This window comes from Halichoeres trimaculatus, unplaced genomic scaffold (genome assembly GCF_033239565.1).
Source record: "Halichoeres trimaculatus isolate MK-OKI-2021-1 unplaced genomic scaffold, fHalTri1.1 fHalTri1_scaffold_1, whole genome shotgun sequence".
Taxonomy (NCBI): Eukaryota; Metazoa; Chordata; class Actinopteri; order Labriformes; family Labridae; genus Halichoeres; species Halichoeres trimaculatus.
In genome coordinates, this window is record NW_027437179.1 from 21,914,107 (window position 1) to 21,939,258 (window position 25,152).

Sequence of the window (25,152 nt, forward strand, 5' to 3'; positions counted from 1 at the left end):
CGAGCTACACATTTGTGATACTAAGACATTTCTTCTGGTGCAGACTCAAAGTCCACTCAGATGTAGGTGTGGCTGACTAATTTTTTTGCTATTTCATATTGGGTGAGACATTGCTGATACCTGGAGGAGGAATGTTTATTCAGTGGGTGAAGTTGGAGCTCTAAACAAAGGTCAGGATTCTCCTCAAAAAAGCAGTTGTCTGAAGGATACTGTGTGGGATGTTTCTCTGTGCTGGTGTGATAAGGAGTGGTCTGAGCAGGCGAAAAAGACCAAAACAGTATTGAGCTGCTATCTGATCTATCTAAAACACAAAGGCAGTTCCCACCTTAGTGCCTACCTCCAGAATAAGGGGAAAAATAAATCAAAGTGGCATGAGCTTGTCTTTAATACTTTTTAGTTTATAAGACAAAGCAATGAGAAAAAGGTACTCAAGGCGTATTCATTGTCTACTGTGCATCTTTCATTCTTCATTGTTTGGAAAAATGGCGATCTTTTGATTACATAGAAAACATTTAATCATAACATTATGACTAATTTGTTGACATGTCTAAGACACAAACAAGACTAAGTCATTTGATTCTTCTGATAACCCAGTTCTTATTATGACTGGAAATCTTTTCATCATCAAACTGACAGTAGATCAACGATTATTCAAAATGAATTAATAGCTGTGTGAGAAAAGTGTCTTTGACTTGACAGGAGTTTGCTCTATTGATGTTCATTTCACACTCCAATATGTTGACAGATGGCTGAGCACTTCATTGAAGCTTTTAAGCTCTAGCAGAACTCCAGACATCCTTTTTTGCCACATTTTAAGAAAAAGACTGAATTTGGACCACAGTGGTTTATGGTTATTTGCGATCCACCCAGTGTGTTAGACTATGGTATGTTTAAAGCATTTGTCTCCAGTAGAGGAACTTAGCAACAGATACCAACAACAATTATCATTTAGTGCAAGTACTTTAGCTTTAGCTAGTTTTATGCTAGGCTAACTGTTGTCGCTTTATTTATAGTTTTCATACTATGCTAACTGTTGGCACTTTAATTTCAGCTTTCGTCTTAGGTTGTTTCTACATTGTCTATATCATGCTAGGTTAACCGTTATTTCTTTATTTCTAGCTTTAATGACAGGCTAAGCTGCGGCTTCAGTAGACACTGATAAGTGTGATGTCCTTATGTCCAGAGAGACACTACGAGGGAAATTGTAATTTTTCCTTAGAGAAATGTTATTGTTCTCAAGGTTAAACAAAAATGAAAATTTACACAGAAATACAGCATTATAATTCTGTTCATACTGTCAAATATGCCTTAGGATAGCAGTAGCACACAGACAACCAAGCAGTGCATTTTGATGGATATTTCATTCGCTTCTGAAGCTGTAAAGAGACCGCTCCATTAACTTTAATAGTTTGGGAGAACACTTTGATGGAACTGCAGCACTGTTCTGCTGTGTGTTTGTTTTTAACAGTATAAGCTTTAAAGGCTTTTTTTTTACCTGGCATTGTTTCAGTATAGAGTGTACCAGTCATGTAACAGTGGTCAGCTTTCTATGAAAATGATGTCAAAGAGTACGTCTTGGGAAAACAGCTACATGTCATTCAAACCGACCCGTTATTTATTAATGAAACACATCATTACAGACATTTACAGACTTTCATAGAGTGTTACAAATGGTTACGATGTTAGATGCATCACCTGCTCTGCTCTGGAACTAAACGTCCTCCACGTTGTTCAATACTCGTATAAATCATCCTCACACTCAGAGCAAGAGAGGGAGTCAATGTCAGCCACTGCTCTTGTCTTTTGTCCTTCTTGTACTACTAATATTTAACAATCTATCATACAGTTCAGAGCAGTTTGTTCTTTGTTCGAGTGTTTTTTGGATTTCCAGCCTCAAACTTAATCCATGTGCAGCTGTGAAGAAGAGTACACCAGAAAGCAGCAGTGACTCACTCAGCTCCTGCTTCAAGTTCCTTTTCTAAAATTGTTTTTGTGGTTTGATCACACTGGAGCAGAGATTGGGCGGCTGTTTGTTTACTTAAGTGTGTACATCTGTGTGCGCACATGTGTATGTTTGTGAGTCTGCTCCAGTGTGCATGTTGTTTTATCATCTCTTGGTGCTTGGTTGGCATTTTCTGTTCGCATGGCTTTAGTCCAAACCAAAACCCAGAGGCTTATGCTCTCTCTGCTGGTCTCAGATTTGACACACACACACACACACACACACACACACACACACACACACACACACACACACACACACACACACACACACACACACACACACACACACACACACACACACACACACACACACGGTTACACTGGTACTTTTTAAAGTACTGGTACACCCTACAGCCATGACAAAGCACTTTGGTCTTGCATTTCTTGATGAAGACCCTAACAGTGGGCATGGCTATAGGTCAAACCAGAGAGTTTCCTTTAACTAGAGCAAACATGGTGAAGCTTTTTGTAACAAGCCTGGTAGACAATTCTGCCAAATTACTGCCCCTTACAATACAGAGGCCCATGAGTGAAGAGAGGTGTGACCAGTTCAGGTGGGACTGGAGAACCTGGCTGTTAGAACAATGGTACTTCTAAAAGGTATGGAACTATTATTGTAGCAAAATTATTTGCATGTGTGTGGAAATGCATCCAGACGCATTTGTGGATTTGCACACATTTGTAAATTTTTTATACATTTTTAAATCTGTGTACATATTTGTGGATTAGTTCCCGTATTTGTGGATGCAGTTACACACACACACACACACACACACACACACACACACACACACACACACACACACACACACACACACACACACACACACACACACACACACACACACACACACACACACACACACATAATTTTGCTATGGTAATAGCTCCTTAAAGGGTCTGAGAAAAAGAAAAAAAAACAAAAAAGCCTTCTACTGTATCTGAAAAAGGTGTTTAATACACCAATAGTATGAAATTTAGAACATTTAAAAATGAATACTGCAACTACCAAATGGAACAAAGTCATATGTCCTCTGCAAGATGTAAGATCTACAAGCTCTCATTTGTATAGCCCACAACCTGTTTTTCTGGTGTGGGTCTTATCTATGTAGCATCAGTGTTTGTTTTCCTTTTTTGGTATCATATTTGCTGGTCCTTTACTGGAACTTATTATTTAAGATTATTTTTGAGCTTTTGAGGCGTTTCTTAGAAAGGCTGGCTTTGAGAGAGATAGGAAATGTGGAGACGGCGTGGGGGACGCCATGCAACAAGTACTGCTGGGACCAGGAGTCGATCCCCTGTTATCAAGAGTACTTAAAGCCAGGACTCCATCAACTGAGCTAAACTGGCACGCCATTTACATTAGAAATTTCTCCTGACATTTTGCTCCTGTACCAGCTTAACAGTAAGCCTTTACTAACTTAATCTGCATATGGGTCTTCCCTGCTTTTGCATTTGTCAAAAATGACATCAGGAACATGGTTTAACATTTTCCAGGAAAACAAAACTTATCAAATATTCTTCATTTTTCTTGGAACTGCTTTCCTTATCTCGTTGGGGGTTACGGTGGCTGACAAGGGCCAAACATGCTGCCATGGCTAAAACGATGTACATAATAAGAAAAGCCCCTCCCCTATCTAAAACAGTCACAGATGGACCAGGCAACTGCTCGTAGATGAATCATGATTATACCTGTCTCTTTATGGTCACTTTTACCAGTCCCAAGCCCAGATAAAGAAGGGGAGTTGTTATTGTGACATCAAAAACAACAAGGATTGGCATAAAAAAAAAATCATTTATATTGTAAACATATGTCGTTGTTTTTTTCTACACACTTTTACTCTCTCCTATGACCATACAATCTATGGTCATTATAACATTATTTCTCTACTACAGCGTCCATGACTTAAATGCTTAATAAGCCATTTGCATGTAATTGTCATGGTTGCTGTAGGAGACGGAAATAACTGTAGCTGTATATTGTTGACTGCTCAACTAGCATAATGTCAGTCAGTTAAAAACTGATGTTAAATAGAATGAACTCCACTGACCATTCATTCATTCATCAAAGAAGACGTTTACTTCCACAAAAGTTGATCCACTCATCTTGTTCAGAATTGATGACACATACCCCCACCTCAGCGCAGATGAACACTGCCACAGTGATAATGTCCTGTAGTACCGAATTCTTGTCACACGAAAATGACCATGTCCAAAGAATACAGACAATGTTAGAAGCTGACAGGAAGACCATTTCTGTGAATCTGTGCTTGTACCAAATCTGAATGTTGTGAGCTGAAATTTTATATTTTTGAATTTCAGTGATGAACAGTGAAAGGCAGGACTCCCAAATCATCATCGTTCACCCATCGTATTTCATAGTGGGTGTGAAACACTGTGACTTGAAGGCATCGCCAGATCTCCACCCAGACATTAAATGATCGGGTACTGGGTAAAAATGAAAATTCATCAGAGAAGATGACCTTACTTTAGTTGTCTTTAGTCCAATGTTTATGCTATTTTGCAAAGCTCAGCTTGGCCCTCATGAGTCTGACTGATGAAGGACATTTTTCTTACTCTATACAACTTGAACCTTAGCTCTAGGAACCTGTTTTGAACTGTTCTTGCGATGCACTTTTTCCCAGCTGCCATGTACCATTCTTTTAAGAGGTCACATCATGTCATCCTGAGGTTTTTGTTAAGGTTAAGATTGCTGAGTGACATTCTTGCTTAGTGGAGAGACATTTTTGTTGCTTTGTTGTCCCTAATGTCTGCTTTTTTTCTACTCACTCAATTTTTTATTTTTATATTGAACTCTTTTGGTCTGGTCAGTAGTTATTATTTTTATCACTGGTATTACTATCACTGTATTTGCCATCCAGCTGGTCCCACTGCAAGAGGAAAGTGATGACCACAGCAGTGTGTTTTTCTGAGATGTCTGTCATACAAGTAGATATGATGATGCACACACACACAACACAGTATCCATAATAATACACATAACAGTATGACCACATATGTTTACACACAGTTTCACACGAACTAACTCAAAGTGATGTGGCTCTCTGCTCAGGGAGGGCAGGGCAGGAGAGAGAAGGAGCATCGGGAGAAAAGGAGGGAAAATGGGTCAGCTTGTTCATTTTGCTTCCCTTTATTCCACAGGGGCACCAACAGACAGGAGCTCAGCCCAAATCCACCAACAGATGTTCAAGCTCACTGTCTCTTTCAATCATGGCAGAAAGGCTCAACAGACCATCTCATTCCCTTATCCCTCTGCCTTTCAGGAGCTCGCTGCATCTCCGCTCCACCTGCCTCCTAACTGCAAAAACAAATGTGAGAAACATGCACTGACAAATAACTAAGAATAGACAAAGGCATGAATACATAAGCCATGTTAGGAGTGTTATATAACAGAACAGACAAGTGTTATATATTAAATATAACACATCAGTGTCTTGAAAAAAGAACTTTTCTTTTAATTTCTCATGAAGGTCTCTGAAATGCCTTCCCTACAGCTCCGTCTACTTTTGTTCTTTTTTCCAAACACACTCACAAACTGACAGGAAACACACACAGCCTCACTTTGTACACCATGCAACTCTAACCCCCGCCTCCTCCTGAAACCATGTGAGCTTTGAAAAACTCCCAGGATGTTTATTCAACTTCACACAACAGTCAGATACAGGCGCAGTTCTTTGACAACACAGCCTCGACATCTGTCAGAGAGCATATCACACGGAGTGGAGAGAAGGTTCTGGGCGTCTGGAGGAGCAAGCGAGCGGCGTTCCTCTGCCTCCAACCACAATGTGAGATAGTGAGCGGTTACCAAACACTGCTGAGCCCAGACATTGTAAAGGGATTTCTCCCCTCCGCTTCCTTAAGCACTTTGGGATTATAGGATGAAAAAATTCCATGTGTGTGTGTGTGTGTGTGTGTGTGTGTGTGTGTGTGTGTGTGTGTGTGTGTGTGTGTGTGTGTGTGTGTGTGTGTGTGTGTGTGTGCGTGAGTGTGTGTGTGTGAGAGTGTGAACAGAGAAGGTAGAGGGGGAGAAAGATTGGAGTGCAGTCGGATGAGAAAGAAAAAAGTGTCTTACACTTACACACATGCAATACAAAATACATATGTAAGGTTTGCTTGGAGTGTTTTTTTCATTCCTCTGTATTTGTGTGTACACAGGTGAGGAAGAAAAAGGGGGTTAGCACATTGGTAAACTAGCCTCCGACACACACCTGGGCACTAATGTTCATCGATGTTCATTCTGATAAAGTAAAAATCAAACCCAATTGAAGTACACCATTTGTACTGAATATACACACACTAAGTCACAGTGATGGGAATTTAATATCGCAAGAATTGTCACTCAATCCACTTCATAACACCAACACTTTGACTGATGCAAGTGTTTTAAAATCAAAAGAAAGCTGCTTACTTAAGTTACTCCCTCATGTCTAGTTAAAAGTACTTAAAGGACAAAATACAGGTGACCAGTCTGAAGAACTGAGCTTTATATGAAACTCTAAATATGTCTCAGTTAGTTGTCCCACTAGTGGTGAATATTTGTTTTGTAAAATAAAAATCAGAAATCTGTTTCAAATCAGCTAAAAAAAAAAAATGCTCATTGGAGCTTTAAACTGTTAAACTGTGGGTGAAAAAATAACAGTATCTATTATTCAACCACCCTGGTGATGACGTCTGATTAAGAACTAAAATAGATAAACAGAAATAATCTTTTTTGTTGTCATGACCTGAAGATCACAGTGCTGACAGATGAAGTAACATAGATGGAAGCCATCTATACCAATCTGTATATGAAGAGTGAATTTTGCCTCTTTCTTCCTAAAGTATAGACTAAGCATGATGTCTTGAATAGTGCATTACTTCTGATGGCCAGCAGGGGGAGACTGCTCTTGTAAAGTAATCAAATAAACAAAACAAACAAAAAATCATAACTAATAAATAAAGTTGGGTGAATAAAAGAGCTTGTGATAAACCTGCAACCTGTTTAGGATGTCCTACCTCAAGTTAGATTTTTCAGCTCAGTTTTTGTTTTAAATCAAAACTTAAATAATACTTCATACTTAATTTAATCTTATAATGTAGCATGATGTGCAGTTTGAAAAATATGTTACTAATCAGGGCAAAATACTTGGCTTGACCACTGTATTCTCTCCAACTAGGACAGAGACATAACAGCGCATACTGGCCCCTCTCATCCAAAAACAAGAAACCACTGTTATACAATCAAAACTAGTGGCTCGTCCCTGGCTACTGTCACCTCTGTTATACAGTCCAAGCTTACGTTACTGTGTAAATTTGTGCAATGTTTTTTTCATTTTCAGTCTACACTGAGAATTATTGTTCACTGCTTTGGAACAGTTTATATATTCAGGCAGTCTGTTGTTGTTTTTTTTCAAAAACATTAATTTTCTTTTCTCCTTTAAAGAAACTCTCTAACTTTTTCTTTCCCAGCTTCTCTACATCTACTCACAGGTCCATGCTCAGCATAACAGAAAAAAAGTTCAGTTTGTTCTCTGCGGGTTGCTGAAGGTCATTCAGAGAAAAAATTGGAAGTGACTAACAGGAGTAGATTTAGAGGAGGCAAGTGGAGGTTACACAGTCCTATATTACCACGCACCATTGACAAACAACTCCCTGAACGTACTAAAGATTACAGATAAAGTAGATAATGCCTGTAAAAAATGAATACACTGAGAAACAAATAGCCCTTACAACTTCCACTTTGTGTGGGCAGAGTAACAAGACAGCAGACTGAAGCCAAACAGATATAAATCGATGTCGGCCAAAGCTTAAGAACAGTGAGGTGAGGACTTGTCTCTGCAAGCATCCGGTACAGGGAGCAGAGGAATAAAGGAAAGTTTGTGAGAGACAGAGCGTAGGCATAGCTGTCAGCTTATTCAGAAATCATATAGTTTATGTTAATGTGAGGACACAAAGGGTCAAAGAAACTCTGTGAACCTGACAGATTTATCAGATGATGTTTGGACACTGGGATTTATGTGGTCAGAGATATCTAAAAGTGTATGCATTACCCGGAAACTTTCAGTGCATTTGATGAACATCAGAGGATGTTAGTTGATACTGCCTGCAGTCTCTAAAAAAAGAACAACTTTTGTTCCCTGTTTCAGCTTTAACGACACAGAAAAGACATTCAGAACACACCAGTGTGTCATGGTCACAGCAGCAACCCGGGCTGGCATCTTGACATTTTATTTAGCATCTCTGGTGCAACAACCCTAAAATCCCAAATTATGATTGGCTGTTTGCGATATCAGAGGGGATTGACCTATTAAAGTCAATCATTTGGACTGCGTTGGAGTTTCTCTGCAGTTTCTGGAGACATGGAAGTTGTCTCAGTGTGAGTGAGTGCCTTCACTCATTTGTCTATGAAGAGGTGCTGTGTAGTCAAATGACAGCAGTCCCTATTAAAAAACGCTGACTTATCTTCCGGTACACCAACTCACAGATGAACAAGTAGTGTTGAGGCAGGCTTTTTGCCTTTGTGTGTTTCGATTATTTGTTTATTTTTCCTTCCCAGGCTGTTTCATTTGCTGCAAGAACAGACAGCAAATTACTGAAGAGTATCAGGGCAAGGGTTGAGAAATGAATGAAAGGAGGAATATTATTTTAATTGTGCACTTAAAGTAAAAGTCAGAATGTTGAAAATAAAATCAAAACTTTAAGAATAAAATCAGTTTCATTTCAAGGAAAAGAAAAAAATTCAAAGCACAACCTCAAGAAAAATATGAACGGTGAAATAGTTAATAATGTGTACATACACTGATATGAGTGACCAATAAAGCTGCAAACAATAATAATAATCTGACATTTATACAAAATGTGAGATACACAGTTGACGTGCAAATGATCTCAGCCGCTGCCCACTTCTTCTCACTCTGCTTATGTGATTCACTGCATGCAGGTACTGTTATCAGACCAGGGAGGGGCTGCTGTATCTTAGCCAGCTGCTGAGTTTACAAAAGTGTGCCAGATTTTAAGACTGTTGAACAACAAAGTCTCAAAAAACAAAACAAAAAAAACTTAGTACTGGCAACTTATTGTTATTGTTTTCATCAATAATTAGTTTAGACCTGATGGTATCAGCTGAGCTAGAACCTTGTGCTTATTTAAACATGGACAGCAAACTTTACAGATGAGCAGACATGTTACATTTTCACATGCATACCACTGGAAAGCTTGTAAAGACGTCTCTAAATCCAAGTCAAGCCACCCCTGTTGAAAACTCTGAACACACCCCTGGAGCATGAATAAAACGTGAAATATCCTATATACTCAACATAGGCCAGATATTACCAAGAAGAAGCAGGTCCACAAGTGAAACCACAGAAATGAATTGTGCAAAGGCAGACACTCAGGAGACACCTCATCAGTGATAGTTTATAATGACTGAGCTCCTTTCAGTCTGCCCGCTCCAAAAGACACTAAATTAACTCTGATGTAAATCGCCGTAATTCACTTAGGATTGCTGTGCTGGAGATGAACGCAGAGTCTGGGACTGGAGAACGAGTGAGTCCCCAGGGAGACTCAGGTATCAGCGCTCTGTAACTCTTCACCACTGCAGAGAGGGAGGGAGGGGTGAACAGCAGGGAGAGGTGGACTCGACCTTCCTCTGACGATCTTAGTCAACACACACACACACAAATACGTAGGAGCTGTGACACACACCCCCAATGCTGCCACAACACCTTGCTTAGGTGTCGGACCCAAGTAGGCAGTGAGTAATATATTACCATGACAACACTGCAGGCTGTGGCTGTTGCCCAGGCAACATCTCCATCAGAGGAGGGAAGTTTTTGAGTGGGGTACAAAGTTTGCATGAACGTTTAACACTGAAAGATGCACATACGTGTTTCTGAAGTGAATTAGAATTGCATCAAGGTCACTTTGTGATTTTCCTCTAGAGCTGACGCAGCTGTAGAGAAAAATAATTTAGATTCCGGAGAAGATCAGAGAGGCATATTTGAGATAATACAAGGAAGGTCATCTTCAAACTGATGAAGGCCTGATGCTGGAACAGAGAGGAGTGTTCATGAGTTTGCTACAACAATAAAGAGAGTGCCTTTGAGATTTTTGTGAGTTGTCATCATTACATTCATTCCAATCCTAGACCTACACTACGCTACACAATTTGACTCCAGGAAACCTTTCTTCCAGTGTTTCTTGATGATGCCAATATTCACCGAGGACATTCAAGCTCTGGACTCTTACCTACAACATTTTAACTAAAACGAGAACTGTATCTTTAATGTGTCTAAAATGCAGTAAATCCTCCACAGATTCCTCTAGAAAGAGAGATCTGTCATGCTCAAAGCATTCATGCTTCTTCAGGAGTTTTCACCAGAGACCCGACCTCTGTAATTATATGCAATCAAAAGTCATTTAAAGCACCTGAGAGTAGTTTTTAACTGGTCAGAAAACACACTAAAAGGAATAGTTCTAATGAAACCACTAGCAACAAACGATCATTACTATGAACTAATTTTAATGCTTAAAAAATGCTTAATAAAAATGCCTAACCCCCCCTAATATGATATATTTTACTCTCAATGAACTTGAAATACATAACCTTAACTTTCTTCTGGCTTTTTCTGCCAGCCTCAGGTAAAATTTGTGCAAGATAGCAAAGATACAGCTAATGATAGGATATGGCATGTTTAAGTAGGTTTACGTATTTTTTTTTACTGAACTCTTGAATGTTTCTCTTTATGTTAAAAAATCCCAACTTTACCCCAATTATTTCCTTCCAGCCTACAATTCCTGAAAGAAAGAGGAGTGACCTGATGTGCGAAGAGGAGGTAACAACAAATCACATGTTCATCACTAGCAAAGAGATTAGCCAAAACTAGAGATGTTCAATATCACTTTTTTTCAGACCGATACCAGTACGAGTACTCCCTCCTCAGTACTCACCGATACCAAGAGCCAATAATACTAGTACTTTTGATACATAAAATTTAAATTCACAGTGACAGATCCATAGACCGTATGTAGAGCGGACAACAAGTTATCATTGTACCGGTTTTGAAGCCAAAATACCTCCGTCACAGGCGCAACCATTGTAGCAGTTGCAGCCAGAGTCTGTGCAGTAGAGTGGAGCAACAAAAATAACAATTATTTTTTTCTTTTGAGAGTCTAATCACTCATGACTCTACATCCCGACATATTTTACAATTCCTGAAAAAAAGACATGAGAACGGCAGCTGTCAATCATCGTTAAACCTTACGTGAAGCCTCATTTTTAACTTTGTACAACTAATGAAAACGAAACTTTTCAGAAAAAAACATTTCAACATTTGAAACATTTCACAGCCCATCTGGAATGGCTGGATAGCTGGATTTTTTAATCTACGCAGCTAGCCACCAGGGAGAGCAGTTTTTGTGGCAACCTCATTTCGAGCCGAGCAAGAGGAGGTCCATTTTTTTTTACAGTCTATGGGGAGATCATTTTGAACGAAGACCGAACAGTCACTTTGCCATTAGGTCCAAAATAAAACACAGACAACTCTCTCTGAGTTTATGATTAAAAAAAAAAAAGATTTAACAAAAGCACAAAGTTAAACCTATAACTGTCAGAGTCTAAGTTTTTTTTTTGTTTGTTTATAAACTGAGGTGAAAAATAAAACAATTTAACTGTTCACTCTCCCTGGTTCATTCATGTTGTTAGAACAGGACCTGACGCACATTTGCTGTGGTGTTATACTGCGGAAAGAGGTGGCAACTACTCGTGAGGAGGACTTACTCAAGGCAAGAATTTTTTGGCCTTGAGTATCTGCTGCAGCCTTCGTGAGTACCAATACCTTAAAAAAAGGCTAGTATAGGTCCGATTCCCGATACCAATACAAGTACTCGCCCATCCCTAGACAAAACATCATTCACAGGGGGCACCAAGATCAACAGATCCTCTGACATAAGATTGCTGACATAAGTTTTAAAATTTATTCTGAGTATCAAAACAAAAACATATTTGACACAACTGTGTCTCAGTTTCATAAAATCTATTTTCTTACAGTGCAACAAACAAAGGTGTCAACCCTGGCAAGGTTTCTACCTTTCTGCTTCTCTCTTTGCCCATTAAAGGCCTGAGCCTAGAATAGCACCCATTCATGTATCAAAGTATTCTTTACTGAAGCGAAACAAAATCTGCAGCAGCAGAGAGAAAGGAACAAAGAGGAAGGAAGAAAGTACAGAGGAGAATACTTCCTCAGCTCGGATCAAAGGACAAACACAAAGAGTTTTGTTGTGCATCAGTTGACGCTGTCTCCTGAATGCATGCCGTTACAAACACAAACCAAGTCGCCCTCATAGCAGTCAGAAAATAATCTTCAATCAGTGTATGACGCATATTTATCTTCTTAAAATTTCCTGAGTTAATGGGTGTTGGAAACATTCAACTCGACCAGCGGAGAGCTTTAGTGGAGGAGGTGTGGCTACAGTTTTCAAGTGATATGCAACCGGTGAGCATTAATCATTCCTTGCAGTTTGATTGAGGTTTGGTGGGAGGAGGCGAAGGGGAAGAGGAGGAGGAGGAGGAGGAGGAGAAGCAGGAGGAGGCCATTTCTCAGCCCTAGAAAAGAGTCATCAGCACTGAAATCAATATTGAGGCAAGGACACGTGGAGAACAGAGAAAGAGAGAGATAGATATTTGAGCCGGAGACAGTAACATCCGCAAACTCCGCAGCTGCTAGATCCCTACCTGGTACATGTAGGTGTTAAAGTGGGTCCCATTCTGAAGGTGGATCTTCACTGTTGGGTTCATGGTGAAGGCTATACATATCAGATCCCTCAAACAGACCCCCCATAAAAAAGAGAGACACAGAGAGGGAAGAGGGAGATGACGAAGTAGGTCTGGTTTCCTCTGAGTGAAGCAGAGACTCCTGTGCTGCTCTCTCTGCCCTCCGCTGGGACAAACAGCACTCTGCTAGTCAGCCAGTTCTAACTAAAGCTGGGGACGAGAGGCGGCGAGGATGAGGGAGGGAGAGAAGGAGCGGGAGAGCAGAGAGAGAGAAAGAGAAAGTAGGAAGCGGGATAAACAAGGAAAGGCGGAAAAAGGGGGCGAGAGCAGAGATTGAGGGATGATTTTGATCAGAGGGAACAGGAGACAAAACGATGAGGATGCAGAGTGGAGGAGGAGGAGGAGACAGCAGAGATCAGCTGATGGAGGAAGGTAGAGGCAGGGTTAAGACAAGGACTGCCGGGGGCTAACACCACCTGTTCTCTGCCTCCACTCTTACACACACATATATACCCTCTCACACACATGCAGGTATGGAAGTAAAGGCACTCAGTGGGAGTCTTTAAACCCCATTTGGAACTAATGCCAAGAATTAGCATGAAATTAAACGCTCTATTTCCTCCTAATAAGAACTCCAGTCACTGCTTACTCAACACTATTTCAAGAGACCCATTTTCCTGCAGCGTGACATAGTGTGTGCTGGTTTTTCTATTTATAAATGGCAGCCTGGTTTGTCCCTCCTCTCTCAGCAGGATTTCACAGTGCATGCACTTGACTGGAGACTCAAACCAGTGCTTCCACAAACAGAAGAATATCAAGTATAATTCATCTCTGTGTTGTTGGTATTTCTTGGACTGCAATGGTGGTCATTTGACTCTTCGTTCTTAACCAGATTTTAGTAAAAGGCTAACTAAATAATCACCGGGAAACCTAAAGTACAGCTGATAACTGAATTGAAAACAATGAGGTGCTAGTTCTGATCTAGCTGTACAGTGAGGGGTCACAGTTTTTTTTTTTTTTTTTTTTTTTCAAAAATGAAACCTTTTTGTTACATGAAGTAGACAGCCGGATTAACAAGGAAGACAAATTCAAAAATATTTCTTTAATTTTGGACAAGCTTTTTTCAAATCTTAGAATAAAGCACTCATGATGTCACTGGGGTAATCTGGGATTGTATTCTTGGAAAGCACAAATCTAAATGAAAACCTGAGCAATTTGTTGTTGTTCATTGTGGGATTTGTGTGATCCGGGCCTTATGAAGCATATTCACGTATTACAGACTGCAGCCAGGATTTATCAACGTCCTGATAAACAAACAAACAAACAGGGAATAATGTAAAGTGAACAGGTCGCAGAGAATTAAGAATCCTGAAAAAGTGAAAGGTGAGTCTATTTCTTCACGTCAGGTTTGTCTCACCCTGCATGGATTCTGATCTGTATAGCAACCTGCTCACTCTGAATCGTCCAGCAACCAACTCAAGCTATCATCAAGGTAACATTAAATATTGATGTACAGCTGATTTTACTTGTCAACTATGGATTCATGTGTACAGCCAAATTTTAAGTCCACTGTGATGGAGTCTTATCATGCTCCTTGTGGGAGAATTAAACATTTTAATAATCGTTTTCTTTCAGTTAAGGTCAAACACCAGCCTTCCCATAAGTCTAAATTCACATCAGAATGAACATTTCTTGTGATATGAAGGGAGCAAAAGTCAAAACTTTTAGCATTCCCACCATTATCATTGCCGTTAATGGTTTAAGATACTTTATAATAATCAGAGATACACTCACCAGGTTAGCCCAGTTGTTGTTAAGCCCAGCATTTTAACAGTTGGACAGAAAGTAATAGTTTTACCTAAGTGAATTACTGTAGAGGTAAAACCTTTCTGATCACTTTTCTATAGATTTGATATGACATGTGAGACAGATTTGACCCCACAGCATGCACAATACCTAGACATAGTCTCTGTGACATCACCCATCTGAGTCTATAGCAGAGCATCAAAGCCTGTTTGTAATTAGAGGCCATATCAGGAATACCAAACTCAACCCAACTTCAATTAATGAAGTGTAAGGACAAGAGGCTGAGTTGAGATGGGCTTTGTAGTGTCCACTAATGCAGTATTTCTCAATTTTTTTTCAGACCAAGGACCACCTATTCCCCAAGAAAACTCTTGCGGACCACCACAAGCTAAATAGCCCCAGAACAACAACCCAGAGAACAAACTCATATGCTTTAAATTCGAATCATACATGTCACAACTTGCTCGGGCTGCAACTAACGATTATTTTGAAAATGGATTATACACCAATTATTTTTATGATTTAAGTAAAAAAAATTATTTCTTTAACTCCCAATTCCTCATAGTTTGGTGTTTTGTTTGTTGTTTTCTTTTAGAATGAGGGAGAGAATGGACCTCAAAATGTGAGAATAACTACATCACTGATACATTATTCCAAAATACTTAAAATTTCTAGTATTTGAACACTTAAGTACTTAGATTAAATTAAATTACTCAATGCTTCTATTGACTAATTCTTGTAGATTTTATCAATTTGCGTAGTAGCCGAACAACTTGCACCCCCACCCCCTCTTTTTTCGTGAATGTTCCATTAAAAAACAAAATCCTCACGGTCTTTGCGGACCACTAGTGGTCCGCAGACCACAATTTGAGAAACACTGCACTAATGAATCAAGTCAGCTGTGCCTACGATTCTCCAACCTCATTCAAGCTGAGTTATAAGAAAAGTGAAAAGAAAAGATCTCCCATACAGTGTGTGCCATTCAAGAAATTAACTACTCTGATTACATTTTTATTTATTTCTTCAGACCGTAAATATTGGCTTTTTGAATGAGTGTGTATGTTGTTTTCAGTGCCTCTGGAGCCAGCCTCAGGTGGACACTTGACGACCTGAAGTTGTCCTGGAGGTTGCAGCTTGGTTTTGACCAACGGAGAAAAGTATTTGCCACAACGTTGCCTCAGTTGTTTGATATCTTGACTTGCTTTACCCCCACTTTAATCTGGACAATCAATGTGTTGTTCATCCTCTCAGTCATGATGGAATTCTTAAAAAAAGAGGATGCTGCAATTTTAGGTGTATTTTGAGGAAATAAACATACTGTGGTAAATATTGCAGTTTGGTACTAATTTGATGGATACTAAGTTACATTTTGTATTCTTACCCTAATTAAATCCACTTATTTTTCCCCCTGTGTCTCTGTATATCACTTACATGACTCTCACACTCACATATTACAGGCTCTATTTTACAGTCAGTAAGAGACATGTTGAAATGCAGCATCATAACTACTGGGAGTGGCAGTGCATTTGTGAAGAGAAAAGAAAATGGCTCCTGTATACAAGTTGGCATACTGTCACCTGGTTGTCAAGGAAACAGGGTTCAGAGGAGAGACAGAGTGCTGTCATGAATCAGTGAGATGAGCATTAAGTTCCTCAGACATTTGAACATGCTTTGGATGAAGTGAGGACTTCTGCTATTAACTGGGAGCAGCTGAGTGAAGCCTCAGTGTTTCATCCAGTGAGTATACAACACACTGGTCACTGCTGTGATCTGGGTTAATGGTGAGACAGAGACCCCTACTGGCAGTGTGATGCATTACAGCAAATAATGTCAAACAATGTCATACTTGACTGGGCTTAAATTAAGTGTTTTGGGTGGGGGCATCAGGAGCAGCATGATGTAGATGAAAGAGAAACAGGTAGAAAGGTGTAAAACACACTGCTAAGAATTACTTGTCTCCCCTGACATCTGGGTCGTGGCAGGACCTAAGTTTTCTGTCTGAAACACTGGAGACACCAAAAGATGCCACAAAGCACACATGCACTTCTGTGGTAATGACACCAAAATCCTGACACATTGAAAGAAAAAAATTCTGACAGAATTCACAAGTTGAAAAACTAAGTGTTATTCTTTTTTCTCTGACAGCCTCTCTCGCACTTTTCTCTCCTCACTCTGTCTCCTTGTGCTGTAGCCTAACTACACTTGATGACTTCCTTTACACTCTATCCACTCTGGCTCCTCTCTTTTTCTCTCTCTCTTCCATCCTATTTTTTGCTCTTCCTCTCATCCTCTTTTTCTCAAGCGTTGCTAATCTCAGCTGAACCTTCCCTCGACGGAGAGCAGCCATTTTGCATCATAGCATAACATGGGGCAGAGGGCAACCCCCCAATCCCACCATCTCCTCTGTCACATTCAGTACACAGACACAGCTTAACACACACACACACACACACACACACACACACACACACACACACACACACACACACACACACACACACACACTATATATAAAGTGCAGGGAAGGGTCTAAGGCCAGAATATCTATTATTTCCTTTCACTTATTTAGACTCAAAGCTTTTTTATCTCTTATATTGGGATATAAAGACCAATTATTTACTCAAAATTGAATGTCAGATTTGTCTTTTTTTTAAGTTTATTTTTTTATGAGATGGCTGGACGGCAACAGGAATTGTGTTGAGGAAACAGCAGGGCAGACATGCAGAGAGGTGGCTGACACACTGAGGACTGGAGCCTCTGAATGTGGGGTACCTGTACTACCAACACTGTCAAAGAATAGTGGTGCATTACAACTTAGCACTTGATTACATACTCTACAAAAATCATTATTCAGGATTCAAGAGAAGCCCTCCTGATACACTTCTATTGAAACAACAATGATTTCCTCTTTAACATCACTGTTTATATCAGTGGTGACAGCACATGAATTGCAACTCTCTGCATGATCAGGGCTTTTTGTTTGCATATGTCAATAGAAAGCACATTTAATGTAACAGATTCATCCATTGTTCTTTAGCTGATCACCAAATGAAACAGAGAAAAAATGTCTGTTTTACTACTGCTGACCCAAAATAAACTAAGGTTTTTTTTTATTTCAGCAGTTGCAAGCTACTGGAAGTTTTTTTGAGGTTTGTTTCATAGGGCTAAGGATCTTTAGTCCTGTTGGTAGTAGTTGTTGAGGGCCGGGGGTTTTACATTGTTGCATGAGTGATATTTTAATATCTTCTGATAATTAAAGGTTTCAAAGTTATTAGTCCAACAGGGATGTATCCTCGGTCCTTTGACTATTTTGATAATCAGGGAAAAGCGAGGATTAAAAAACCCTCCAGACTTGTTTGACATGTTGCATAATAATAATAATAATAATAATAATAATAATAATAATAATAATAATAATAATAATAATAACAACAATAATAATAAATGGAAAATAAAAAGTCACATTATCTGTAGCCTATGCAGTCTGTAAGCTGTTGGATTCACTTGGAGAAAAATTTGTGCAAATTAAGTCATTAGTGAGTTCGATACATCAGCCAGGAAAATACCAGCTGTAAAGCTTTAGAGTACCAGCCTTAGAGCCAAACTAATAGCCTGGTCAAAACTTTCCCGTAACAGTCAAAGATATACCATAAGATTTTTAGATTAAATTAATCATTTTTTGATAACATGTAAATTAATTTTTTAATAGCAAAGATGTTTTATCAAAGCCTTAAGAGAGGTCTGCAGAGCTTTCTGTAAGGCTCTGTCCAGCCCCAGTAATCTTGGGGAATAATCAAAAATAATCCAGAAGTTATCCATACTACAGTTATCAAAGCAAGATTTACTGCTCAGATTTAACAAGTCACTCAAAGTACAGCCCCAAAATATCTATTGGTATGACTGACAATGGACAAAAGAGTTCGTTAAGTGGTATCCACACAAGTTGCAGTTTCCCTTTTCTTCAGCCGCCTGCCTGCTCTCACTCACATCCCTCCTGCTCCAGTCACCACATCACCCCTCTCCATTCAGAACCTCCACTCACTTCCAGTTCCCCAAAGCATTCAGTTGAAAGTCCTTCTCCTAACTTACAAAGTCCTCTATAACCTGGACCCCTCCTATCTTTCTGACCTACTTCACCCCAACCACGGGAGAGATTGTACTCCTCTAAAACAAACCTTTTCTTCCCATCACGAAAGACCAAGCACCAAACCTGGGGCGACAGAGCATCCACTGTTGTTGCCCTCTTCTTTGAAAACTGTTCCTTCAAACACAAGTGTGGCTTCCTACCTTCAAGTCCCAGGACCAAACCCACCTTTTCAGGACTGCTTTTTCATTTTTGATAGTGTTTAAACAATTATTTTACTGAGGTATCCTTTTGAATGTATCATTTCATGTGTGTTTTATGATCTATAGAGTAGCTGAGTATTTTGAAAAGCACTATATCAATAAAATTTCTAATTAGCATCATCATCATATTTTAGATAACATTTTTAATCCCTAAATCTGGGTCACCTCTCTCCTCCTTGTCCTTGTTTGTTTTTTTTCAGACTCCACTGTCACCTCCTCTTTTCTGGCCTTGTCTGAAGCACCTGTGTCAGCCCTGTTGTTCCCTCTCTCTTCCTGTCCTCATCACTCAGCTTCCTCAGCTTCCTAATGGCACGCCCCACGTGCCTTAAACTGTACAACTCTCCACTTGGAGGGATGAAGAGAACAGGAGGACAGGGGGGGTGGTGAAGTGGGACTGAGGTGAAGTGGGACTGAACAATCCACACTGTACAGTAGCACCAGTCTTATTTATTCCTAAAATTTACTTGTATTTATAAGAACCAAGGACTGATGTAAGGACAAAACTGCTGCTACCTGACTTCTTCCTTACTGCTGCTGCTAAATCAAAATTATTCTGCCTTTCCCCCTTATGTCGAGATTCTTATTGCTGATACTTTGTACAGTCTATCCATCTATCCATCCATCTATCTTTCTATCTATCTATCTATCTATCTATCTATCTATCTATCTATCTATCTATCTATCTATCTATCTATCTATCTATCTATCTATCTATCTATCTATCTATCTATCTATCTATCTATCTATCCATCCTCCATCTGTGTTTCACTGTGTCCTCCGCCTGCCCCAGGGCGGCCCAGAGGGAGGTCTGTTACGGTCACAAAACAACAATAACTAGAAATGCATTTTTAAAAACTAGTGTTTCTGAAATGTTAAAGTGATCTTTCTTTCCCTCCAACTGGAGACACTTAATTCTCTCACCTTCATCAAAAGTATGTTAATCATGGGCTGTTTATTCTGTATAAAAAAAAATTATGTCTACATAAAAACAGAGCTTAACCAAATTCTGTTCTGATCAAGTCTTACTGATAACGCCCCTGCTGTAAACAAACACGCTGTTTCGTCTACCAAAAAACACACAAACTACCACACAAATTCTCCTGGGACCACACAAACACACACACACAGTCCGTCCCAGCTGCTCTGCTTTGCAGATGAAAGTGTATCGTGGTTTTGGAGGACAGCAGGAGATGAATCAAACACGGCAGCATTAATATTAATCTACATACTCAGAGTAAATAAACTGCTCTGAGGGTACATCCAGCATAATTTTCAATAATCTCTTCTCTTCCCAATCCTTCCTCCAGCTAAAAATGGCTGAGAGTAATGAGTAGCTGAGGTGTTGTGTGTTTGTGTGTGTTTGTGTGTGTGTGTACAGAGTGTGCAGAGGTCGGGAACGCTGCTCTTGCCCTTCACAGAGTGCAAACTGCAGTGGCAGGATGTAACTCTACACCACTGTGTGTGTATGTGTGTGTGCATCTACAGTAACTGCAACAGTAATGACAGACACGACAGGCAGCGCTCACTGTGGCTGAAGGTGAGGCGTCACACTGCTGTGCTGTCCTTCATCCGTTAACTCTGTCTCTCTCAGACTGAACTAAAACTAAAAAACATACAGTTTGGGACTCAACATGAGGAAAGTTTTCTGATGTTGTATATAAGTAAACTTTTGTATTAAGAATAATTCATACATGGTTCTATTGTTGTTGAATCTTAATCACCTCTAAATAAATATCCCTTTGGTTTTAGCATCTTATGAGGGCAATCTCCTTTATCTCCATTTCTATCGCTGTGAATTGTCCATAGAGCTTTCTCAATACAATAGGAAAAGACAATTTTTGGGAGTAAACGGAAATAATTCCAGCAATACTTTTTTGAACAGAAATTAAAACCCACTTCTTATAAAATGTCCATCTGGTGTTGCTAGGTAACCATGTAGGAGAAAATAAGATGGATTTTTGAGTCACAGAGACCTTGACCTTTAAACACAAAAATGTAATCAATTCACTTCTGAGTCTCAGTGAACATACACAAAACCTGAAAATGTTGGCCACACAGGCATCCAGTGATGTGTTCACAAGTGTTTGACTGATTCAGGTGCCAGAAAGGTGTCTTTCAAGGATACAATGATGTCATGATGAAGTTGATCTTTGACTCTTTGGGTTAAGAAATCTGTAAATCATTTTATCATCCTGATATCATCCGGATGTTCATCTGAAATAGAGTCATTTCAAACAAACCTTAACCTTTAACCTGACAAATCAGTGCAACCCTGAGAAACATTTGAGCTGTGTTCACAGCAATAAGGTGCTGTGGAAACAGAAAAGAAGGTCACGTGGTTGGACAACAGAAAAATATTACTACGTCAGACACGGCAGAGCTGTCAAGGCTTTTTTACCACCTGTTCCTACACTTGTTTTTTAAAATGCTTTTAAAGTTCCTCTTTTTTTCTCAACAGTAAGAAAAAAAAAAGAGATTTTAGTGAATGAGGCTCACTTTTGATATCTCTATTTTATTTCTTCTCTGTCCAAACAATGTACTTATTGTCCTTCATCTTTACGCCCCAGCAGTGAATCAAGCTGTGAAGCGTTTAAGTTTGTTTTTGAGTCAAGAACATCTTCATGCTTTATGTATTTTCTGTCCAGGAAAAAAAATAGAAGTAAAAAAATAAATTTTGTGATTACAGTTTAAAATAAGTTACAAGTGAAGCAGTAGTATTACGGGTCTATTTAATGGTATTAAAGCACATACATTGCAAATATAACCCTCTGGAACTCTGGTTTATAATGACATGTCTCTCAAATGTGACAAAGTATGATATGTTAATCTTTTCTGAGGGTATGCTGACATAACATTAGTGATAATGTCCCTGCATATTGTGCTGCTGACAAAAGGTAAGAAGAAAAGATGAGATATTGCGGCATTATTGACAAATTAAGACAAAGCTTATAATCATTATGTGCCTGTTTTGTTAAAAATGAAATGAAGAGTTTGGGGAGGAAAATAATTCACCATCAAATTTTGAAGGAAAAGTTCAGTTCAGTTTCTGACAATCCAATCTCATATCTGATCATCTGGTCAAACTAGGGCCCAGTTTGGGACAACTGATCAGCCTTTTCTGTGCTGGGTAACCAGTATTATCTCTTTCCTCCTTCAACAGCCAGTTATCTACCCACTGCACCTTTATCACCCATCAATTCTTCTGTGGGCTCTCTCTCATTTCAAACCCTCTTCCAGACAGTGAAACTTATAAAACTGCTCTTTCACCACTGTAGCCTCTGGGAGTGTCAGAGTGTGATGGTGGCAGGAAGAGAAAAAAGGGACTGAGACAGAAAGAGGAGCACAGAGGAATGTTAGCACGGAAAGACCTTCTCTCACGCAGGATCCTAAAATACTCAGCATTTTTTTTCATAGCCCAGGATACCAGAATGCACACATGTACAAATGCAAAGACAAACAGACACACACACACACACACACACACACACACACACACACACACACACACACACACACACACACACACACACACACACACACACACACACACACACACACACACACACACACAATGCACTATTCACTTTGGGGTTGGAGATGTACATATTAAACTAATAATGCAGTTTTTAATATTGAGATCCACGCTCCTATTTTTTTCTGGTACCTTATTATCATTATTATTTTTGTCAAGTAACACATAACAGACAGCCACAAACGTATACACTCACAAAAACCCAGACACACTTATAAATATTCAAAAGTTGTTAGGTTTAGAGCATAAAACCATGAAAATCTTGTTTGATTGTGGATAAAAGGAAGAACTTTGGACAGAAGGAGACACAAAGCATGGACTTAAGCTAGGAGCATAAACACACACACACACACACACACACACAGACACAGACACAGACACACAGACACACACACACACACACACACACACACACACACACACACACACACACACACACACACACACACACACACACACACACACACACACACACACACACACACACACAGGCTGCACATGGCTCTTAAGGAATAATTCACCTATAATCTGGTCCCCACTATGATGGCCATGGTATGAGGAATTACAGCCATATGGGTTTGTGCTAGTGTGTGTGTGTGTGTGTGTGTGGGTGGCTGGGTGCATGTATGCGTGTGCGCACATCCATCACAAGGCCATGGATGATTTATTTATGAATATGATTTTTCTTCTAACTGGAGCTTTTCATCCTTGTTACTCAAAGTCACACTCTTATTCACTGGCTAAAGCATACACACACACACACACACACACACACACACACACACACACACACACACACACACACACACACACACACACACATTGGACACTCTCAATCCTCCTTTGCTGTAACACTGCTGTACAGTATTTGCTCTACCCAGAAATGATTTTGTTTATTTTGGGATATGAGGATTTAAATCCTGTGTGTGTGTAATATGCACATGGTTGGGGGGGAATGAGATCATTTGGTGTACGTGTGAGTTTGTGCCTACATTGTGTTTGTGTGAGGGTAAAAAGTGTGTCTTTAATACCTCACAAAAGTACCATTCCCTTTCCTTATGACTCATGCAGTGGCAGCTCTTTTTCACAGATAATACAGGCGCTGTTTTTTTTACAAAAGATGTGTGTGTTTCCTCATGTTTTCACACTAAAAATAGACCTCAGAACCGTGCAGGTAAAGCTTGAAACTGCTGCAGGTATTGTCACCTCTTCATGTTCCACTTACATGCAGTGCACTCTCCAAGGCCAGTGTGTAGAAAAAAAGAGGAAAGAGGAGGAAATATTTATGTGAGTGGGTGTGGCACTGATTGCATGAGTTACTTCTTTGCCACTTCTTGTGTTTCTTTGTGTGTGTGTGTGTGTGTGTGTGTGTGTGTGTGTGTGTGTGTGTGTGTGTGTGTGTGTGTGTGTGTGTGTGTGTGTGTGTGTGTGTGTGTGTGTGTGTGTGTGAAGTACAGCCAGTCACACAGAGTGACTGAGTGAGCTCATCTGTTCTGGGGGTCTATAAATATTGTAGATGCCATGTGCCTGCAGTGAACCTTTTTAAGCAAGCTACTGTATGATGTCATCTTGGCACACCTCTCCCAAACACACACTCACATACATGCCATGCACACACACATCTGTACTGCCAAGGTCTAATATCCATGGCAACACTAGGGTGTGGAAGGTGAGGATGCAGAGCAAACGGCTGGTTAATGAATCAAGCAGCTCACACAGGTCTACAAACTAACACATTTTCCATCATTTTCCTGCAGCACTTATCCCCAATATTTCCTACATTCCTTCAAGTTTTCTTTTAGTTTGTTTTATTCATTTTTCCCATTCATGAGTTTTGTTCAAGTCATCATTAAACTATCTTGATTTTATGTCATTTTTTACTTAAATTGTTTAGGGGTATTACAAGAATGACTGCTAAGATAAAGCCACCATTGCTAATTGGCACCAGAAATCGTCAGTTCATCAAATCATTAATTATCTTATTATCATAGGTTTTATATGCCAGTCATACAGCAGGTTGCAAAAGTAGCCTTACCCATGACCAAAACTCAATGTTTCGGCACAGAACGATGGAAAAGTGTGTTTTACTTGTTTGCATGAAAGGAAATAACACAAACACAACAATCAATCCCTGCTTTTGTTCAAAAAGCACTTTTTACTATAGATAGATTTCATATGTGTGTATTTCTTTGTTGCAAAAGTATTCACACCCTTGCTCCACGGTTGTAATTTCAAGCCGAAAATGATTGCATACCATAAACCATTGCATCACAGTGTCACAAGCCTGGATTTGGTCACCTGTGACTCGTATAGGCCTGATTACCCCCTTTAAATTGTGCCCACTAGTCATCTGTTCACTGTCATCCCATGCTTGTCAGCAGACAACAGTTATAAAGTCCAAGGAGCTGTCAGAAGACTTCAGAAAGATAGTTATAGAGAAGCATAGAGATGGACAAAGCTATACATTGGTAAAAAGCCCCACTACTCAGGGCTAAGATTTACTGCACCCCTGATAGCATCTTATAATGCAAAATAGTTTGGCAGTGTGTGGATCTTGAATACGGATTTCAGTTGTATGTAGGCAGTGACAGGTGGAACTGTTATCTACCTGACTACGGTAATGCAGACCTACGAGGGGTGCTAGCTCGGCTAACTTTAGCCCCACTCTGCAAACTAATTTGACATTGTTAAC

The 25,152-nt window shown here is 39.7% G+C and overlaps 1 protein-coding gene across 5 annotated transcripts in view; it reads right to left on the bottom strand.

The window, feature by feature from the left end:
• Positions 1 to 25,152, bottom strand: part of ppfia4 (PTPRF interacting protein alpha 4) — a 71,254-nt gene that overhangs the window by 22,465 nt on the left and 23,637 nt on the right. The window contains exon 1 of one of the 5 annotated variants that reach the window (XM_074695527.1): positions 12,737 to 12,992. The exons of the other annotated variants lie outside the window; for them this stretch is intronic. Within the exon in view, the coding sequence (XP_074551628.1) occupies positions 12,737 to 12,799 (63 nt within the window). The 5' untranslated portion in view covers positions 12,800 to 12,992. Of the gene's footprint in view, positions 1 to 12,736; positions 12,993 to 25,152 lie in introns of those variants that run through there. 5 annotated transcript variants of the gene reach the window in all.